This window comes from Anomaloglossus baeobatrachus, chromosome 8, assembly GCF_048569485.1.
Source record: "Anomaloglossus baeobatrachus isolate aAnoBae1 chromosome 8, aAnoBae1.hap1, whole genome shotgun sequence".
NCBI classification, from domain to species: Eukaryota; Metazoa; Chordata; class Amphibia; order Anura; family Aromobatidae; genus Anomaloglossus; species Anomaloglossus baeobatrachus.
In genome coordinates, this window is record NC_134360.1 from 74,692,260 (window position 1) to 74,713,963 (window position 21,704).

General features: G+C 47.5%; 1 protein-coding gene across 2 annotated transcripts in view; it reads right to left on the reverse strand.

Annotated features, from left to right (window-relative positions):
• ATRIP (ATR interacting protein) overlaps positions 1-21,704 on the reverse strand; it is a 110,123-nt gene that overhangs the window by 51,006 nt on the left and 37,413 nt on the right. For both annotated transcript variants that reach the window (XM_075321795.1, XM_075321796.1), the window contains exons 6-9: positions 17,986-18,146; positions 17,137-17,217; positions 8,477-8,603; positions 6,968-7,594 (exon numbers count right to left, since the gene is read on the reverse strand). In XM_075321795.1, the coding sequence (XP_075177910.1) occupies positions 6,968-7,594; positions 8,477-8,603; positions 17,137-17,217; positions 17,986-18,146 (996 nt within the window). The remainder of the gene's footprint in view (positions 1-6,967; positions 7,595-8,476; positions 8,604-17,136; positions 17,218-17,985; positions 18,147-21,704) is intronic.

The following is a 21,704-nucleotide window of genomic DNA, read 5'->3' on the forward strand; positions in this document are numbered from 1 at the left end:
ACTGACAGAGCAGAGACTTGTCCCTTGAGAGAGTTGAGGGACAGTCCCAGCTGCAGACCGGACTGTAGAAAAGACAGAAGGGTCGGCAAGGAAAAAGGCCAAGGAGGATGGCCGGAAGAGCGACACCAGGACAGGAAAATTTTCCAAGTCCTGTGATAGATCTTGGCAGAGGAAGACTTACGGGCCCGAGTCATAGTGGAGATGACTTCAGGGGGGATACCAGAAGCCGTCAAGATCCAGGACTCAAGAGCCACGCCGTCAATCTGAGAGCCGCAGAATTCTGGCGGAAAAACGGACCTTGTGAGAGAAGGTCTGGACGGTCCGGAAGATGCCACGGCACCTCTACGGACAGATGGAGCAGGTCTGGATACCAAGCTCGCCTGGGCCAGTCCGGAGCAATGAGGATGACTCGACGGCCCTCCATTCTGATCTTGCGCAGAACTCTGGGCAAGAAAGCTAGAGGGGGAAACACGTAGGACAGACGAAACTGGGACCAGTCTTGAACCAGAGCGTCCGCGGCGAATGCCCGATAATCGTGGGAGTGAGCCACGTAAACCGGAACCTTGTTGTTGTGACGGAATACCATTAGGTCCACGTCCGGAGTGCCCCACATGCGGCAGATTGACTGAAACACTGCCGGATGCAGGGACCACTCGCCACTGTCCACGGTTTGACGGCTGAGATAATCTGCCTCCCAGTTTTCCACGCCTGGGATGTGGACTGCGGATATGGTGGACTTGGAGTCCTCCGTCCATTGAAGGATGCGTTGTACCGCCAACATTGGCAGGCGGCTGCGTGTCCCGCCTTGGTGATTGATGTAGGCAACCGCTGTCGCGTTGTCTGACTGGACTCGGATGTGCTTGCCCGCCAATAGGTGGTGAAAGGCTAGGAGAGCCAGGAGCACGGCTCTGGTTTCCAGCACATTGATCGAGAGGGCTGACTCGGACGGCGTCCAAGTGCCCTGTGCTCGGCAGTGGAGACATACCACTCCCCAGCCGGATAGACTGGCATCCGTGGTGAGAATCACCCAGGACGGGGCCAGGAAGGAGCGTCCCTGAGACAGAGAGAGGGGCCGAAGCCACCACTGAAGAGAGCTCCTGGTCTGTGGCGACAGAGCCACTAACCTGTGCAAGGAGGAAGGCCGCTTGTCCCAACAGCGGAGAATGTACAGCTGCAGAGGACGCAGATGGAACTGGGCAAAGGGAACAGCCTCCATTGACGCCACCATCTGACCCAGCACCTGCATCAGGTGCCTGATGGAATAACGGCGGGGCCTCAGCAGAGAGCGCACCGCCAGTTGGAGGGACTGCTGTTTGACTAAGGGCAACTTCACAAGTGCCGGCAGAGTCTCGAACTGCATCCCTAGGTACGTGAGCCTCTGGGTCGGAGTCAGAGTGGATTTGGGCAGATTGACAAGCCACCCGAATTGGGCTAGAGTGGCGAGAGTGAGCGAGACACTCCGCTGACAGTCTGCGCTGGATGAAGCCTTGACTAGAAGGTCGTCCAGGTAAGGAATCACTGCCAACCCCTGGAGGTGCAGAACCGCAACCACTGCTGCCATGACCTTGGTGAATACCCGAGGGGCCGTGGCTAACCCGAAGGGGAGAGCCACGAATTGGAAATGTTCCTCTCCGATTGCAAAACGTAGCCAATGCTGGTGTGAAACTGCAATTGGCACATGCAGATAGGCATCTCTGATGTCGATGGATGCCAGGAAATCCCCTTGGGTCATTGAGGCAATGACTGACCGCAGAGACTCCATGCGAAATTGCCGCACCTGAACATGCTTGAGAAGCTTGAGATCCAGGATGGGCCGGAAGGAACCGTCCTTTTTGGGGACTAGGAAGAGATTTGAGTAGAAACCTCTGAACCGTTCCCGGGCGGGAACCGGTACAATTACTCCGTTGGCCTGCAAGGATGCCACGGCCTGAGAGAAGGCGGCGGCCTTGGAGCAGGGGGGAGTTGACAGAAAAAATCTGTTTGGCGGGCTGGAAGAGAATTCTATCCTGTAGCCGTGGGAGATGATATCCCGCACCCACTGATCGGAGACGTGTTGAAACCACACGTCGCCAAAGTGGTAGAGCCTGCCACCGACTAAGGACGTTGCTGGCGCGGACAGATAGTCAAGAGGAGGCTGCCTTAGTGGCAGTTGCTCCTGCGGTCTTCTGTGGACGCGCTTTTGTGCGCCAGTTGGATTTTTGGTTCTTGGCTGAGTTAGTGGACGAGGCCGAGGCCTTAGAGGACGACCAGTTGGAGGAACGAAAGGAACGAAACCTCGACTGATTCCTACCCTGGACAGGTTTCCTGGTTTTGGTTTGTGGCATGGAAGTACTCTTCCCGCCAGTAGCTTCCTTAATAATTTCATCCAGCTGTTCACCGAACAGCCTGGACCCAGCAAAAGGGAGTCCAGCAAGGTACTTCTTTGAAGAAGCATCTGCCTTCCACTCTCGAAGCCACAAAATCCTGCGGATAGCGAGGGAATTAGCCGAAGCCACCGCAGTGCGGTGAGAAGCCTCCAGCATGGCAGACATGGCATAGGATGAAAAAGCTGAAGCTTGGGAAGTTAAGGTAACCATTTCGGGCATAGATTCCCTGGCGAGGGAATGCATCTCCTCTAGAGAAGCAGAGATGGCTTTGAGAGCCCACACTGCTGCAAAAGTTGGGGAGAACGAGGCCCCTGCCTCTTCATATACAGATTTGGCCAGAAGGTCAACCTGGCGGTCAGTGGAATCTTTAAGAGAGGTGCCATCAGCCACTGATACAACGGTCCAGGCTGAGAGTCTAGACACCGGGGGGGTCTACCTTGGGTGAATGAGCCCACTCCTTAACCACCTCAGGTGGAAAGGGAAAACGGTCATCAGAACCACGCTTTGGGAAGCGTTTGTCAGGACAGGCCCTAGGCTTTGTCACAGCGGCCTGAAAACTGGAGTGGTTAAATAACACACTCTTTGTCCTCTTAGGCGAGGTAAACTGGTGCTTTTCTGCCAGAGAAGGTTGCTCCTCTGATACTGGCGGATTGAGATCCAGTACAGAATTAATGGACGCAATCAAATCACTAACATCTGAGTCACTTTCGGACAGATCAATGGGGCACATGGAGTTAGCCTCCGAGCCCCCTGTAAAGGCATCCTCCTCGTCCCGCGAATCAGCTTCTGAAACAGAGCCGCGGGACGAGGAAGGAGAGGGAGCCCTGCGTCTCCTTTTAGGAGGACGGGGTCTGGGACCAGATGATGAATCCTCTGTGAGCTCCGCTGAGAGAGACCTAGCAGCAGAGGCACCCTGTGAGGGGGGCTGATGCATGTTCAGCAAAGTCCTGGACAGCTGTCCCATGGAGTCGGCAAAAGACTGGGAGATAGACCTAGAGAAGGATTCTACCCAAGCCGGGGGTTCAGCCACAGGAGCCGGAGCAGCCGGAGAGACCACTGGGAGTGCGATTCCAGGCTGAGGCATTGTCAGGTTAGAGCAGGCATCACAATGTGGATAGGTGCTCGGTTCAGGCAGTAGGAGCTTACATGCAGTGCATACTGAATACAGCTTTGGAGCCTTGCTCCTCGTGTGAGACATGCTGCTGGAGTGGGGGCTCTGCCAGAATGACCCCCAGAGAGTATATACAGAGGTCCACAACCAGAGGTTGTGGCTTACCAGACCGCTGGAGCGGTGTTGTGTGCCCTCCAGATCCCGAAGCCCGGACCCCCAAGCACCTCAGCAGGGATGCTGCAGCCAGTGATGATCGCAGAGAAAACGCTGAGAAAATGGCGCCGGAGCGGAGAGAGGGGGCGGGGACCTACTCTGAGAGCGGGAACTGGAGGGCCAAAGAGACTTACAGGGGAGGAGACATGTACCCAGTGAGGAGTGTCCCTCCCCTGTGCAGAACGGCCGCTGGGCGGAGCTGCACTGTCCCTCTGCATGAATGACATGCGAGGGCAGTGAAACCGAAAGTAGGCCTCCGGCGAAGCCGGGGCCTAAATTAGAGCGGTGCGGCCGGCGCGCAGGCACCATCGGCGCGGTTCTCAGGCGTCAGCCAGAGAACCCGCCGGAAATGTCAGAAAAATCACTCAGCACACTCTCCCACAACAATAAAGTACAGGGACCCCCAATATGTAAACGTCTCAGGTACTTAGCTTGCTGAGACGCAGGGTTCCAAGTCCCTGGGGATGAGCGCTCCGGTCTGGCAGGATCCTGAAGGGCTGCGGATGGAGACCGGTCTCCTGCCAAGCATGGAGAACCATGCTGGCTCCCACTTCAAGCCAGAGCCCAGGAGGGATGGTGAAGGAGCACGGCATGTAAGGCTCCAGCCTTGGAATCAACCTTAACAGCACCGCCGACACAGTGGGGTGAGAAGGGACATGCCGGGGGTCCAGAGGACCCGCTTTTCTTTAAACTCTTTCCAAAAATCAAAAATCAGATGAGAATGGATGTGTGGATGTATGCCTCCTGAACACAAAGCGATAAACTGGCTAGATCTGGTTCTCCAGGGGGTGTATAAGCTCAGAGGGAGGAGCTACACTTTGGAGTGTAGTACTTTGTGAGTCCTCCGGAGGCAGAAGCTATACACCCAATGACTGGGTCTCCCATAGGAACGATAAAGAAATAACGTTTTTGCATTCAACCCTCCTGTTTCTTAGATCCCCTGACATGGTCTGCTAGGAACAGTAAGGAGCCCCTATACACGGGATGGTCGGCCGATACTGCTCCATAGATACAGACGACTATGTGCACCGGGGCCTTCACGAGAAGACGATATAGTAAATAACAGCAGCTGAAATAGTTAAAAAGAACTTAATTCACTATTTTGGGGGAATTTTGAATAATTTTTCTCCCTAACCCTAAATTTGTAAATGAAAACCCTGCCCCGGTCCATGTCTGATGTCACCCAAATCTAGTGAATTCACCTAGGGAAAGGCAAAGTAAGGCTGTGTGTAAGGCTGTGATTTTAATTAATACTGCAAGGAAAACCACATCCCAGCAAAGTCTAGGAGAATCCTGACTTGCTGATGTTGCAGATTTTTTTTCCTTGCAGATTTTGGTGCAGAAAAAAAAAAAAAATAGATCTGCAGCATGTCAATTGTTTCTGCGTTTTTTCCTGTGGCTATAATGCATTGCAGTGCTCGAGCACTGCAGTGGATTATATCTGTCAGTGCTGCACCCACAGCACGGATACTTCATCTAAGACACCATGCATCCGGTATGGTGTGTGAGGCTCTCCGTAGCTCTGTAACCTGGGGTCGTCATGGTGACAACCCAGGGTTGCCATGGCAGAGATCGGGTCCCTGTGATCGCATTAGAGCAGGGGTCTCCAACCTTTGGTTCGGGTGCCACATGTGGTTCGTGAGCCCATGATGTGTGGCTCACGGCTGTCTTCCAGCTTGGTGCATAAGCACCAGGTCTAGCAATAAGCTAAGAAGAGCAGGTTTCCAGATGGTGACTTGTATGAATAGTCTCCACAGAAGAGCAGATCTGAATTAGGGTATGGTAGGAACCTCTGGATCTTAATATACTGCCTTGGTGTGATTCTTGTGGAAAGGTTTTGGCTGCCATCATACCAGTAATGGGGCACTGGGTGTCACTACTGTGAGTGAGGGTGAGAGCTCTCTCAGAAATGAATGTGGCTCGTGATCATCTTTCAGACCTGAATGTTGCTCTCAAGGTCAGAAAGGTTGGGGACCTCTGCATTAGAGGGGCACGATCATCAGGGAGACGTAAGCGATCCCTCTCCCTGCCTCTTGAATGCTGCGATTGCATTGATCACAGCATTCAAGAGGTTAAGCTACCAGAAGCAATGCTGGCAACCCTCCGGGCAGTAAGAGCCGGGTCCTGACTAACATCAGTCAGAGACCTGGCGGCAATCATGGGGATACAGCGCACAGGAACTCCCGTAATCTCCATGACTAGAAAAACGCAAACAAAAAGCACAATAAAAAAAAAAAATGTACGTTTTTTTCTGCTGCCTTTTCCTGTCAAAACATGCAGTTTTGTGTGCAAAAAATCTGACACCACCTTACATACAGGATGAGCCCACACACCTCCTCCTATATACAACAGGAGATCACATACAACCCCTATATACAGCATGAGCCTCCACATAATGTCACGGCAGGGGAGAAAGGCTATTCCAGCCATATAGGACAATACACAGTAAGGGGGGAAGGAATGCCTTATATCTAGGGAAAGGGGTAAGTGGTGACCCCCTGACAACAACCTGCAGCTCACCCTCACTGTCCTGACCGACCCTATACAGGTTCTGCACCTGTCGCCGAGCTCAATACCTGGGGCCCTGTCTTACCCTGGCAAAAGGGTCCTAAATAAAAAATGGAAGGTATGAGCGCTAGTCAACACCACTAACACTGAAGAAAGACACAAGGAAACTATACAGGGGAAACAACTGCAATCACCAGAACCCTGGTAGATAGCAAAAGTCAACACTTTTCTGAGGAGTAGCAAGCACAGTAGTCTCTGGAGCAACAGGAGACAACCTCTCCAGACCTCAGCAAGGAACAAACTATAAACGAACCCAAAGCACCCCAGGGTGAGGTTAATAAAGGAAGTCAAAGGATAGTAACAGAGGCAGGACCACAGCTCTCCAGCGTCATAGAGTCTGCTTGTTGCAGAAAGAGGGAACTGTCAGATAACAAAATGTGCTGCTAATCTCTATAATCTTCTAGTAGTCACTGCAACTGGATTGTCAACCGGCTGTGATACTTCTGTGACAGGCCATGACACATACAGCATGCGTCCCCAAACAGCCCTCCTAAATATAGTATGAGCCTTCACATAGCCACCTACACCCCGATACAGTAAGAGCCCCCCATATAAAGTAGGAGCTGCCACATAGCCTCCTAGATAAAGTTTACTGAGAGAAGAGTGACCTGTTAAAGACCAGAGGTCGGCAGTGGGAAGGGGGAAAAAAAAACCCCAAAGCATTTATTTCCAAATAAATAAAAATATGGATAATAAATTGACAGATTACCTGGTTAACAGCTCAGTAGAAGAATTTTCAGCCAATTTCACCAGCACACAGAGCGCCTGCTCTCGGATTATTTCCCTCTTATACGTGACAACAGTAGATGACAAGAGCAGGACAATTGTTTTAAATAACGGGTGCAGCATTTGATCATCGTTTACTGAATCTGTATTTCTGGCAGTAGCAGACTCTTGCTCGGCTTCTGTACTTTTCTGCAGCAAAGTCTGTACAACGACCAGGCTAGAAAATACCAGGTTATACAAGATCTGAAGAGAGGCCAGTGCAAGCTCTGTAAACCTTGAGATGGCGTCTTCTGCATTGGTCATCGTATTGCTGTCAGTGGACGATATGGATTGACTCTCAGGTGAACTAATTTCGGATTTCTCCAGAGACTGGAGGGCCTGGTAATACGCTGTAATGTGATACTCAACGAGGGGCAATACGCGTAGAGCACCGGCAAGTCGACACAATTTGTTGAGATGCCCCTTTCCACTTTGGCATTGTAGACCTTTTTCGGATCCTTCCTCATCCAAGGCAATTGAATTGAGTCCAGAAATGGCCAATTTTTGACAGTCTTTAAGGGCTGCAGATTGTGATGAAGCCATAACGCTGGGATGTGATGTGCCTGCAGTGCTTAGTAACACACAATTACAGTTATAACACATACAATAATATACAAATTTCTCTAGCCTTAACTTTTCTTAAAGGGAGTTGTCACAAAAATATTTACTACCTACCGGGTTTCTCTGAAAATAAGACCAGCCCCAAAAATAAGACCTAGCATGATTTTTATGGAATTTTTGGAGTATGCTTGAAATATAATCCCTACTCCAAAAATAAGCCCTAGTTGCAGTCAGGTTTGGCGTTAGGGAGAGTCAGACTTTGCAATTTCTCAGGGCCTCTACTCTCTTAAGGACCCCAGCAGTTGTATTCTGAGGCTCAGATTGTTTAAGGACCTTTGATGACTTCAGTCATGTGACCAAAGGTCTCTTAGAATCTAATAGAACTGAACCGGAGACAGTCTGGTAGGCTAGATTGGTATAAGGGGGAAGGGAAAGCAAACTGGGCAATTTCACAGGGTCTCCATCTGCCTGATGGATCTCCATAAATCATAAGCACTGTGAAACAGTAATGTCTATGCAAGACCTCAGCTGTATTCACGGTGCACGGGGTCGGTGGTCAAGCACGTGCACTACTTGTTCCCCACCCTCCATACATTAATCACTTGTCCTGCAATTAGACCATAAATTACTTTTATAGGATAATCTATAAGGCATGTTATCAATTAAATGCTTACACCATCCAAAAACATATATGGTCTGTACAACGGTACTGTTAACAATTTTAAACGAAAGACACAATTCCACCTCATTCTCCATATAATATATATATATATATATATATATATATATATATATATATATATATATTATATATATATATGTATTTTTTTTTTTTTTTTAAAGAGCGTCACTAGGACAGAATCACTATAATATATCCCTGATCTTTGCTCACTTGTTGACTTGGGCTCTCTGTATAGAAGACACAGTCACACCGCCCGGGTTACTGTGGAGAAGGTGGTATAGACCAGGAGGACCAAGGGGCTCCGGCTGTTGCATTAACGTACTTAGCAATACAGAACCTAATAAAAAAGGAGGAAAAAAACCATTATATTTGGAATGTATTTAATTTATTTTTTTAACAGTTTGATATTTTTGTTCCTTAACCCCAAAGACAGTTTTCCCCTTCCCGACAGCCCAGTTTTAGAAATCTGAGACGTGTCACTTTACGTGGAAATCACTTTGGAACAATTTTACACATACAAGTGATTCTGAAATAGTTTTATCACCACATACTCTACTTCATAGCTGTAGTAAATTTAGGTACATAAAATTTGCACTTATTTAAGAAAATATTGGAAATTTGACAAAAAAGCAGAAACCTCCGACAAGTGAGCCCATTTTGGAATTCATCCAGGGGTGTGGTGACTATTTTAGACCCACAGATGCATCACAAAAGTTGTTAACCTTATGATACAAAAATCAATTATTTTCCACTAAAATGATACTGTGGCCCAAGGGGTAGAAGAGGAAAACAGACTACAATTTCTGAGCCAATTTGTCCTGACTATGCCAATATTCTATGTGGTTGGAGACCAACATTCAGGCATATGGCGGAGCTCAGAATGGAAGTCGCAGCATTTTGAGTTGCAGATTATGCTGGAATAGTTTGTGAACGCTAAGTAATATTAGATAGTCCGTACGTAGATCTGCGGGGTTCGCGCACAGAGGATTTCCCATACACGATATCCCACTGTAGGTGTTCCAGCCTCCATACACAGACTGTGTGACAAACAGTCTCTATGTTAAGACATGTACAAGACCCATGGGTAGAGCTGTGTGAGCAGCCAGACCCACTCATCTCTCTGACTGCTCGTAATACCCGGCACTGACGTGTCCTTACAACTTTCTTAGTACTAGGTGTACTGGAGCTTGCATCTGGGATTACATCACAGAGGATAACCACGTATGTAATACATACCTCCCATCGACTACATGTCCAGCAGCAATGTTACACACCGTACTGTGCCCGCCAACTAAAGTAATAAGAAATGATGTAATAGGCTTCCGTACTTGCTATCATGCAGAATACCGCACCTTATATGCCTTGTCATATAAAATCTTCAGGCTAACGCATATTCTAGTTCTTTGGGTATGTCACTGAATGCCTGTCCGGTATGTGGGCTAAACACTGCAAAAATGGCACAACCAGCTGAATGAACACAAAGTCAACAACTAATTTATGCCACACAGTGGGGTGGATTCACTAAAGCTGGCTAACTTTTAGACAGTGCAAAACATGCCCTAGATCAGGGGTCTCGCGGCCCGCCAGTCATTTAGCGGTCGCCAGCTGCACTTTCACATTGCAGCCGCGGCCGGCCGCACTTCCGCATTGGAGACGCTGCCAGGGAGAAGCAATCAGAGGCGGCGTTTAATCAGATGTCAGGGCGAACCAAAATCGACGGCGGCGTTCAACTCGAGCTCCGTGTGTGTGAGTGTGTGTGTGTTGATGGGTGTGTGTGTGTGTGTGTGTGTGTGTGTGTGTGTGTGGATGATGATGGCTTCGTGTGTGTGCGTGTGTGTGTGTGTGTCTGATGATGAGTGTGTGTGTGTCCGATGATGGCTGTGTGTGTGTGTGTGTGGGTGTGTGGATGATGATGGCTGTGTGTGTGTGTGTGTGTGTGTGTGTGTGTGTGTGTGTGTGTGTGTGTGTGTGGATGATGATGGCTGTGTGTGTGTGTGGATGATGGTGTGTGTGTGTGTGTGTGTGTGTGTGTGTGTGTGTGTGTGTATATGATGATGATGGCTGTGTGTGTTGATGGTGATGATGATGGCTGTATGTTTGTGGATGATGATGGCTGTATGTGTTGATGGTGATGATGGTGATTGTGTATGTGTGTGTGGATAATGATGGCTGTGTGTGGATGATGATGGCTGCGTGTGTTGATGGTGATGATGATGGCTGTGTGTGTGTGGATGATGATGGGTGTGTGTGTGTGTATGATGATGGCTGTGTGTGTTGATGGTGATGATGATGGCTGTGTGTGTGTGGATGATGATGTCTGTATGTGTGTGTGGATGATGATGATGGCTGTATGTGTGTGTGGATGATGATGGCTGTGTGTGTTGATGGTGATGATGATGGCTGTGTGTGTGTGGATGATGATGGCTGTGTGTTGATGGCTGTGTGTGTTGATTGTGATGATGGCTGTATGTGTGTGTGTGTGGATGATGATGGCTGTGTGTGTTGATGGCTGTGTGTGTTGATGGTGATGATGATGGCTGTATGTGTTGATGGTGATGATGGCTGTGTGTGTTGATGGTGATGATTGTGTGGATGATGATGGCTGTGTGTGTGTGGATGATGATGATGACGGCCGTGTGTGTTGATGGTGATGATGATGGCTGTATGTGTGTGTGGATGATGCTGGCTGTGTGTGTTGATGGTGATGATGATGGCTGTATGTGTGTGTGGATGATGATGATGGCTGTGTGTTGATGATGATGATGATGGCTGTATGTGTGTGTGGATGATGATGATGGCTGTGTGTTGATGATGATGATGATAGCGGTGTTGGCTGTGTGCGACTGATCATGATGATGTCGGTGGTGGCTGTGTGTGACTGATGGTGGTAGTGGCTGTGTGCGACTGATGATGATGATGATGATGATGGCGGTGGTGACTGTGTGCGACTGATGATGATGGTGGTGGTGGCTGTGTGTGACTGATGATGATCGTGGTGGTGGCTGTGTGTGACTGATGATGATCGTGGTGGTGGCTGTGTGTGAGTGACGATGATGACGATAACGATGGCTGTGTATGAGTGACGATGATGACGATAACGATGGCTGTGTATGACAATGATGTTGGCTTTGTGTGTGTGCATAATGATGATGATTGCAGTGTGTGTTTGTATGATGATGATAAAAATGATTTTCATGATGATGGTGACTGGAAGACCGGAAAATGTTACTTTCGGTCTCAGCCTTCTGCTGGTCTGGACAGACGCTCATCTGTTCAGAGCGATGAAGCTGAGCTGACATTGACTTTGGACTACGTCAGAGGGAAGCTTTTTTTTTTTTTTTCTAAAAAAGATGGAGTCCCTAAATGTGTTTTTTTGTTTAATTCCTAATAAAGATATTTTTCCCTGTGTCGTGTTTTTTTTACTGTTTACTAAAAATTCATGGTAGTCACATCTAATTTGACATGACTCCATGAATTTCGGGTTTACTACCAGCTGAGAATACAAAGCTGGTAATAACCCCATTATTACCCAGCGTGCCACTGCCACCAGGGATGCTGGAAGAGCCAGGTAAAGCCCCTGGAAATGGCGCTGTGATGAATGCGCCATTTCCAGGGGCGGTTGTGGGCTGCGATTTTCAGAGTGGGGGGCCCAAAGTGCTTGGGCCTTACCACGCTGAGAATCCCAGCCCTCAGCTGTCTGGTTTTATCTGGCTGGTGATCAAAATATGTCGGGAGCCCACACATTTTTTTTTTCATTATTTAATTAAAAAACAATTGGGCTTACCTGTATTTTGATTGCCAGCTAAGGTAAAGCCAGGCAGCTGGGGGTGGCAGCCCGTAGCTGTCCGCTTTATCTGCGCTAAGAATCAAAAATACTGTGGAGCGCTATGTCATTTTTGTAATGTATTTCTTTTTACACTACTATGTGTGACAGACCCAACAGCCAATCACTGATGCTGTGACAGAGAATGAGCGTCTGTGCTTGGCTGTTTGAAATAACCTGGAATCTGCTTATACATTTTGATGCTGATGCCAATCACAGATGCCCACTCTATTTGACAAATAAATAATATAAAAAAAAATGATGCTTCGCTTCACGGTATTTTTGATTCTCAGCACATACTAATGTAGCATTGTTATAATAGTTGAAATAATTGATTAAACAATTATATCGTATTAAATTTGAAAGGAATGCAGTGCTCTGCCTTAAATTTTTTTTATGTGCGGCCCACTTACTGTGACGAGTTTGAGACCCCTGCCCTAGATAAATAATCTTAAAATACGCCAGATTTCCTAAGGCGCTCACACATTTTGATAACTGGTATAAGGATTAGATAGTGAACTAATACATTTGGTGCATCTATAGACCAGCAAGCCAAAATTGTGGCACAATTTATCAATTAATGCACAGGCGACCACAATTTCTCCTGTTTCCAAATGACCACATCGTGTTGGCAAGTGTGTGGGAAAAAAAAAAAAGTCCAAAAAATCACCATAAATGTAGTGCACAATATCATTTTTTGGCTGCAAAACTGGCCAAAATTCTTGTGCACGCAGCTTGATATATGCGCCCCAACGTCTCAAGACTATGGCCGTGATTCCTTAAGACCTGAGTTATTCACACCATTCTTGAGGGAGTCTGCTGCATTCAGAGCCACCTGATTCATTAAGAGGGGTGTCATGATTCCAATGTGCAGAACATTCTGTAGTGTTCCGCCATGCTCTCCTGCAGAGCTGGGATTTGTTGCTTATGGTGCAAAGAGTTTTGCAAGATGAATGCTCTGCTGCTTGTTTCACAGCACTGGGTTTCACGTTGGTCCTGAGGTGCTCTCGCAGATGCTTCTCGTTCCGGTGATTGCTCTGCTTCATTAAAGAGCGTGTTAGCTCAACACACTGTCAGTCATACTTCCCGTTTACAGTACTGCTGTTGGCTCCCGTGGTGCTCAGAGTTCAGATCTTGGTCTCTTGACTCCGGACTCCTTTTTACCAGTCTCTGCCTGTCCTCCCCCATTTCTGTCATGACTTCCCGGCTTCTGACCTCTGAGTTCCTCCTGACCACATCCGCAGCTGCTCCCTGTATTTTGTATGTTCTCTCCTGGAACCCTGACGTTTGGCTTGTATCTTGACCTCGTCTCTGCATGCCCCCTGTGTACTGTTGTACCCTCCTGGTTTATAGTCTCAGCCTGTCTGACTACCTCTACATTTCCTGCATACAAGTAGCGTCTAGCGCCACCTTGTGACAGCCATCACAAAGGGTACACCTCTGAATGAATAAGGCACGTCTAAAAAGTGGGGTACACCTCCATGTGCGCCTCGCCACAAATCTCACTCCAGTCAACGACTGAATATTTTCAAGATAAAGAGTGCCAGTGTTTGTTTATGGCTTAGATGAGCTATGGCATCACACTCCCATGCCATCTCAGGTCCTCCTATCAATTTGGCAGAGATGGGCATAACTGGAGGGAAAACTCCAAAAGTCACAATACTTTTGCGTAACCTCAAGATTTCTGGAGAAAACACTTTGATGATCCTGGGCCATCAGGTCTCATGTGACACATCTATACTATCCATCCTGATCCCATACATTAGTCCAGACCAGACTTGCATTGCAGCACATGGCACCTTAATAAAAAGGAGAACTATACTGGATGTGCATGTTGTCAGCTCTGCATCCCAGTGGCCTGAACAAAGCAGCAGATACTATGTGCTAAAATCTTCCAAAGGATCAGCAAGGATTTCAGCCTTTTAATAAATAAAGACATACAGATAGGGAACCTAGCTTGTGAGCCCCAATGGGGACAGTGTTGCCATTGTATGTAAAGCGCTGTGGAATTAACAGCGCTATATAAATGAATATATATATTATATGTTACCAGTAATAACAGTCATAGTAAACTGTTTCAGAGACATCTAGTGGACCAACTCAGAACTTAAAACTAAAAAGAAAAAAAGAAACAAAGTATTGCATAACTGTTTCTGGCTTCCATGTCTATAATTATGCAATGTCTCATTCAGTAAAACTTTGTGACAAGTAAGATAGGAATGCCAAGGATGATCCAACTGCTTTATTCTTAATCATTTGTCCTTATGTATGGAGAACAATATCCCTTTTTTTGTGTTTAGAGACAAAAACAAAAAACAGAACACAGGATTGAAGCTTTTGGATGGTAAGAATTTAACATGTACAAGTTCTCATGAGTTTATTAAAAAATAAGTTACACCAAAATGTATTTAAATAATTTGTAACTATGCATAAGACGCAGTGCAAATGTATTGAAATAATAGTAATCTATACTAGCCTTCTGGAGTGACCCCATTCCAGATGTGGGGACATTGTTGAGTGTTGTGATCTCTGCAGGCAATCAGCATAGTGGACAACTCCTTTAAAATAAGTTATCTGGGCATAACATATTAACCCTTTCACGACCGGCCGATTTTTCGCTTTCCGTTTTTTTTTTTCGCCATTCTTTTTCTGAGAGACGTAACTTTTTTATTTTTCAGTCAATATGGTCATGTGAGGGCTCATTTTTTGCGGAACGAGCTGTACTTTTAAATGAAACCATCAGTTTTACCATATTGTGTACTAGAAAATGGCAAAAAAATTCCAAATGCTGAAAAATTGCAAAAAAAGTGCGATAGCACTATGGTTTTTGAGATATTTTATTCACTGTGTTCACTATATGGTAAAACTGATGTGTGGGTGTGATGCCTCAGGTCAGTGCGAGTTCGTAGACACCAAACATGTATAGGTTTACTTTTATATAAGGGGTTAAAAAAAATCGGAAGTTTGTCCGAAAAAAGTGGCGCACATTTTACGCCATATTCCGTGACCCGTAGCGTTCTCATTTTTCGGGATCTTAGGCTCAATGACGGCTTATTTTTTCCGTCTCGAGCTGACGTTTTTAACGGTACCATTTTTGCGCAGATGCTACGTTTTGATCGCCTCTTATTGCATTTTGCGCAAAAGTTGTGGCGACAAAAAAACGTCGTTTTGGCGTTTGGAATTTTTTTGCCGCTACGCCGTTTACTGATCAGATTAATTGATTTTATATTTTGATAGATCGGGCGTTTCTGAACGCGGCGATACCAAATGTGTGTATATTTTTTATTTTTTTAACCCTTTAATTTTTAATGGGGCGAATGGGGGGTGATTTGAACTTTTAGGTTTTTTTGTTTTTTTTTAATTTTTTAAAACTTATTTTTTTACTTTTTTTTTTTATTTTACTAGTCCCCCTAGGGGGCTATTGCGATCAGCATTCCGATCGCTCTGCAGTATCTGCTGATCACAGCTGGAAGGCTGTAAACAGCAGATACGCTGTCTTTCTCTTTTGCTGTGCTCCGGGCACAGCGAAAGTGAAACCAATTCATGTGTAGTACAGGAGTCATCACATGACCCTGTACTACCATGGCAACTATCGGGAGTCACGTGATCGCGTCACGTGACTTCCGGTTTCGGCGGTAAGTAAAACTTTACCGCGATTGCGCTTATAATGGCGCTGTCATGTATTGACAGCGCCATTATAAGGGGTTAATCGGCATGAGCAGATAACGATTCTGCTCGTGCCTAGCAGGCACACATCTCAGCTGTGAAAATCAGCTGAGATGTGTGCCGATCGCGGCATGCTGCCGCCGGAGGACCGCGGGCAGTAAGATTATGTCATTTAGGACGTAATTTTACGGCCCGCGGTCGTTAAGGGGTTAATGACTTATCAATAGGATAGGTCATCAATATCTTATCGGTGGGGGTCTTACACCCAGCACCCCCACTGTCAGCTATATAACCGCCTGATGTACACACTTTGGAGCTGCAAAGCGCAGTACCATTCAATATGTAGTGGCTGCTAAATGATTAGTTATACAGTACCCCACAGGGGACACTACATATTCAATAGAGCTGCACTTTGCAGCTCCAAAGTGTTTACACCAAGTGATTATAAAAGCCAATTGCGGGGGACACTAGGTGTAGGATCCCCACCTATCTAATGTTGATGACCTGTCTATTGGATGGATTATCAATATGTTTTGCCTGGACAACCCCTTTAACAAAAGGTTTTCTGAGGGACCTCCCCACCTGCTATACCCCGCCGTCGTGGGACCTCCCCACCTGCACCACCCGCCGTCGTGGGACCTCCCCATCTGCGCCACCCGCCGTCACGGGACCTCCCCACCTGCTCCACCCGCCACGGGACCTCCCCACCTGCTCCACCCGCCACGGGACCTCTCCACCTGCTCCACCCGCCACGGGACCTCCCCACCTGCTCCACCCGCCACGGGACCTCCCCACCTGCTCCACCCGCCACGGGACCTTCCCACCTGCTCCACCCGCCACGGGACCTCCCCACCTCTAAGTGGGGAAAAAAAAAAATGATCAGGCATGTTGAATTTTAGTACCCAATCCTTTTGATGACAGGTCTTCTCAAGAAGTGTGGCAGAAGCTTGCTTCCCTCTACCCATTGAATTCACAAGCCAGCTAGGCTGACCATAAATAAGTATGGAATGTCAAGAAAAAGTAGTCAGCCGATGGTTGAACCTTCATTCGGCCAATATCTACCTGGAGAGAATGGGCATCTTTTCCGGGATTTAAAATATTGATGACCTATCTTTAGGCTATCCGGCACCTCCACAATCACCCAACAGCTCTAGCAGCAGACGTATATAAATAGTAGACATAGTCTTAAAAGGAAAGTGGTCACCTCCAAGAACTACCGTCCACAAACCCAATACCTGATAACGTCTGATTGGTGGGATGGGGAGGGGGGTCACCTGGCATCAGATCCACACGGATCAGACATTTATGTCTAGTTTTCTAGTTTCTTTTACAAACTAAATGGAGAGCATATTTTCACGTTTCCAAGATTATAGACACTTACCTTGCCGGTCCATGCTGTGTTTGCAGTATGAAGTAGAAAATACTCTCGCTTGTTTAACTGTTGCATTTACCGCTTCAATGTCTACAAAGCAAAATATATTATCTGCTTTAACAATATGTTTGTTACAATAAAGTAAAATTTGCAGAGTACACAAAAAAAATATAATAAAATAAAGAATTTAACCCCTTAATCTCCAGGGCAGAAAAGGCCTTGAGGGGTTATTCCCATCTTCATAAATGGATATTGTGGGGTAGCGTTTGTAAATGCAAAACATTTTGCAATTTGTAGCTTAACATTTTCAGCCGTTCTTCAGCGGTTACTTTTGTTTAAAGTGTGTTAGACTAGAAATCGACCACCTCTGCTAGACATCAGAACGTGCAGTGCTTACAAGCTCCATTATATAGCGCCTGTAAGTGCGGTTTTGCAACTTCACCACCAATATACATAATGTATATTAAAAAAGCAAAAAAAACACCTTTGTTGGTACCATCAATCGTACTAACCTGAAGAACCATTTTGACAGGTTATTTTTTGGCACAATAGTGCTACACCCGATGGATTTATGTTTTCACGCATATCTACAAGAGGAGTGTCGCATTCACTATTATTGGTTTGATAACTGTGCACTTTAATTGTTCTTTTAGCTTTGCACAGTACAGAAGGAAAGGAAACTAAGGGGAGATTGCAATTTACATAGGCTTTGGAAATTTGCAATTTAATAAGTAGGAACTATATTTTCCCCCAACTTGTTCTTTACCTATAAGAATTCCCACTATATAAAACAACGATGTGAGTGAAAACATAAAATGAAGTCTGCATGAAAAATAAAGTACCATTACATAACCTTACCAGCCTTTACTGAAAGATGCGTGTGCAGAGAAAATACAGGCACGTGTGGTTTAAGGCTAGTATTGGCTCTAAAGGACTCTTTGGTGGGAAAACTCATCTTTCCCGGTTGTGGTGAAGGGCACGATTCAAGCTTCACGGTCACAGAAGGGCTCTTCTTTGGGCTGAATTGGAAATATAAAAATATATACGTTATACAAAAAGACTGCGAGCAGTGATAACATTGTCAAAAAAGGCTGGAGGGAAGCGAGGAGACGCAGTAGAAATGAATGTGTGCTTTACCTGCATTTTATCCAGATCTAATGCAATTTCTATAGGGAAAATTCACAAACAAAGAAACGCGCACCCACACAAAAATACATTTTGCAGATTCCAAACATGGACCACAGTTCAGTTTACACTGTGGGGAAAGAAGAGGGGGAGGGGGGGGGTAGTGCAGTGGGCATGCGATTTGTAAAAAAGGGAATTTTGTTTACTTACCGTAAATTCCTTTTCTTCTAGCTCCTATTGGGAGACCCAGACAATTGGGTGTATAGCTTCTGCCTCTGGAGGCCACACAAAGTATTACACTTTAAAAAGTGTAACCCCTCCCCTCTGCCTATGCACCCTCCCGTGGATCACGGGCTCCTCAGTTTTGGTGCAAAAGCAGAAAGGAGAAAACTTATAAATTGGTCTAGGGTAAATTCAATCCGAAGGATGTTCGGAGAACTGAAGACCATGAACCAAAAGAACAATTCAACATGAACAACATGTGCACACAAAAGAACAACCATCCCGAAGGGAACAGGGGCGGGTGCTGGGTCTCCCAATAGGAGCTAGAAGAAAAGGAATTTACGGTAAGTAAACAAAAATTCCCTTTTTCCTTTGTCGCTCCATTGGGAGACCCAGACAATTGGGACGTCCAAGAGCAGTCCCTGGGTGGGTAAAGAAGGGAATTTTGTTTACTTACCGTAAATTCCTTTTCTTCTAGCTCCTATTGGGAGACCCAGACAATTGGGTGTATAGCTTCTGCCTCCGGAGGCCACACAAAGTATTACACTTTAAAAAGTGTAACCCCTCCCCTCTGCCTATACACCCTCCCGTGCATCACGGGCCCATCAGTTTTGGTGCCAAAGCAGGAAGGAGGAAACTTATAAATTGGTCTAAGGTAAACTCAATCCGAAGGATGTTCGGAGAACTGAAACCATGAACCAAAGAACAATTCAACATGAACAACATGTGTACACAAAAGAACAACAGCCCGAAGGGAACAGGGGTGGGTGCTGGGTCTCCCAATAGGAGCTAGAAGAAAAGGAATTTACGGTAAGTAAACAAAATTCCCTTCTTCTTTGTCGCTCCATTGGGAGACCCAGACAATTGGGACGTCCAAAAGCAGTCCCTGGGTGGGTAAAGAATACCTCGATTAAAAGAGCCGTAAAAACGACCCCCTCTTACAGGTGGGCAATCGCCGCCTGAAGGATCTGCCTACCTAGACTGGCATCCGCCGAAGCATAGGTATGCACCTGATAGTGTTTCGTGAAAGTGTGCAGACTCGACCAGGTAGCCGCCTGACACACCTGCTGAGCCGTAGCCTGGTGCCGCAATGCCCAGGACGCACCTACGGCTCTGGTAGAATGGGCTTTCAGCCCTGTAGGAACCGGAAGTCCAGACGAACGGTAGGCTTCAAGAATCGGTTCCTTGATCCACCGAGCCAGGGTTGACTTGGAAGCCTGCGACCCCTTACGCTGGCCCGCGACGAGGACAAAGAGCGCATCAGAACGGCGCAGGGGCGCCGTGCGAGAAATGTAGAGTCTGAGTGCTCTCACGAGATCTAACAAGTGCAAATCCTTTTCACATTGGTGAACTGGATTAGGACAAAAAGAAGGTAAGGAGATATCCTGATTGAGATGAAAAGGGGATACCACCTTAGGGAGAAATTCCGGGACTGGACGCAGAACCACCTTATCCTGGTGAAACACCAGGAAGGGGGCTTTGCATGACAGCGCTGCTAGCTCAGACACTCTCCGAAGTGACGTGACTGCCACTAAGAAGACCACCTTCTGCGAAAGGCGTGAAAGAGAAACATCCCTCATCGGCTCGAAAGGTGGTTTCTGAAGGGCCGTTAGCACCCTGTTAAGATCCCAGGGTTCTAGCGGACGCTTGTAAGGTGGGACTATGTGGCAAACCCCCTGCAGGAACGTGCGGACCTGCGGAAGCCTGGCTAGACGCTTTTGAAAAAACACGGAAAGCGCCGATACTTGTCCCTTGAGAGAGCCGAGAGACAAACCCTTGTCCATTCCGGATTGAAGGAAAGACAGAAAAGTGGGCAAGGCAAACGGCCAGGGAGTAAAACCCTGATCAGAGCACCAGGATAAGAAGATCCTCCACGTCCTGTGGTAGATCTTGGCGGACGTCGGTTTCCTGGCCTGTCTCATAGTGGCAATGACCTCTTGAGATAACCCTGAGGACGCTAGGATCCAGGACTCAATGGCCACACAGTCAGGTTGAGGGCCGCAGAATTCAGATGGAAAAAAGGCCCTTGAGACAGCAAGTCTGGTCGGTCTGGTAGTGCCCACGGTTGACCCACCGTTAGATGCCACAGATCCGGGTACCACGACCTCCTCGGCCAGTCTGGGGCGATGAGGATGGCGCGGCGGCAGTTGGACCTGATCTTGCGTAACACTCTGGGCAGCAGTGCCAGAGGAGGAAAGACATAAGGCAGTCGAAACTGCGACCAATCCTGAACTAATGCGTCTGCCGCCAGAGCTCTGTGATCTTGAGACCGTGCCATGAATGTCGGGACCTTGTTGTTGTGCCGGGACGCCATTAGGTCGACGTCCGGCGTTCCCCAGCGGCAGCAGATCTCTTGAAACACGTCCGGGTGAAGAGACCATTCCCCTGCGTCCATGCCCTGGCGACTGAGAAAATCTGCTTCCCAGTTTTCTACGCCCGGGATGTGAACTGCGGAGATGGTGGAGGCTGTGGCTTCCACCCACAGCAGGATCCGCCGAACTTCTTGGAAGGCTTGACGACTGCGTGTGCCGCCTTGGTGGTTGATGTACGCCACCGCCGTGGCGTTGTCCGACTGAATTCGGATCTGCCTGCCCTCCAGCCACCGCTGGAACGCCTTTAGGGCTAGATACACTGCCCTTATTTCCAGAACATTGATCTGAAGGGAGGACTCTGCCGGAGTCCAGGTTCCCTGAGCCCTGTGGTGGAGGAAGACCGCTCCCCACCCTGACAGACTCGCGTCCGTTGTGACCACAGCCCAGGATGGGGGCAGGAAGGATTTTCCCTTCGACAAAGAAGTGGGAAGAAGCCACCACTGAAGAGAGGCTTTGGCTGCCCGAGAAAGTGAGATGTTCCTGTCGAGGGACGTCGACCTCTTGTCCCATTTGCGTAGAATGTCCCATTGGAGTGGACGCAGATGAAACTGCGCAAATGGAACTGCCTCCATTGCTGCCACCATCTTCCCTAGGAAGTGCATGAGGCGCCTCAGGCGGTGTGACTGGGCTCGAAGGAGAGATTGCACCCCTGTCTGTAGTGAACGCTGTTTGTCCAGCGGTAGCTTCACTATCGCTGAGAGAGTATGAAACTCCATCCCGAGGTAAGTCAGCGATTGTGTCGGTGTCAATTTTGACTTTGGGAAATTGATGATCCACCCGAACCTCTGGAGAGTCTCCAGAGCAGTGTTCAGGCTGTGTTGGCATGCCACCCGGGAGGGTGCCTTGACTAGAAGATCG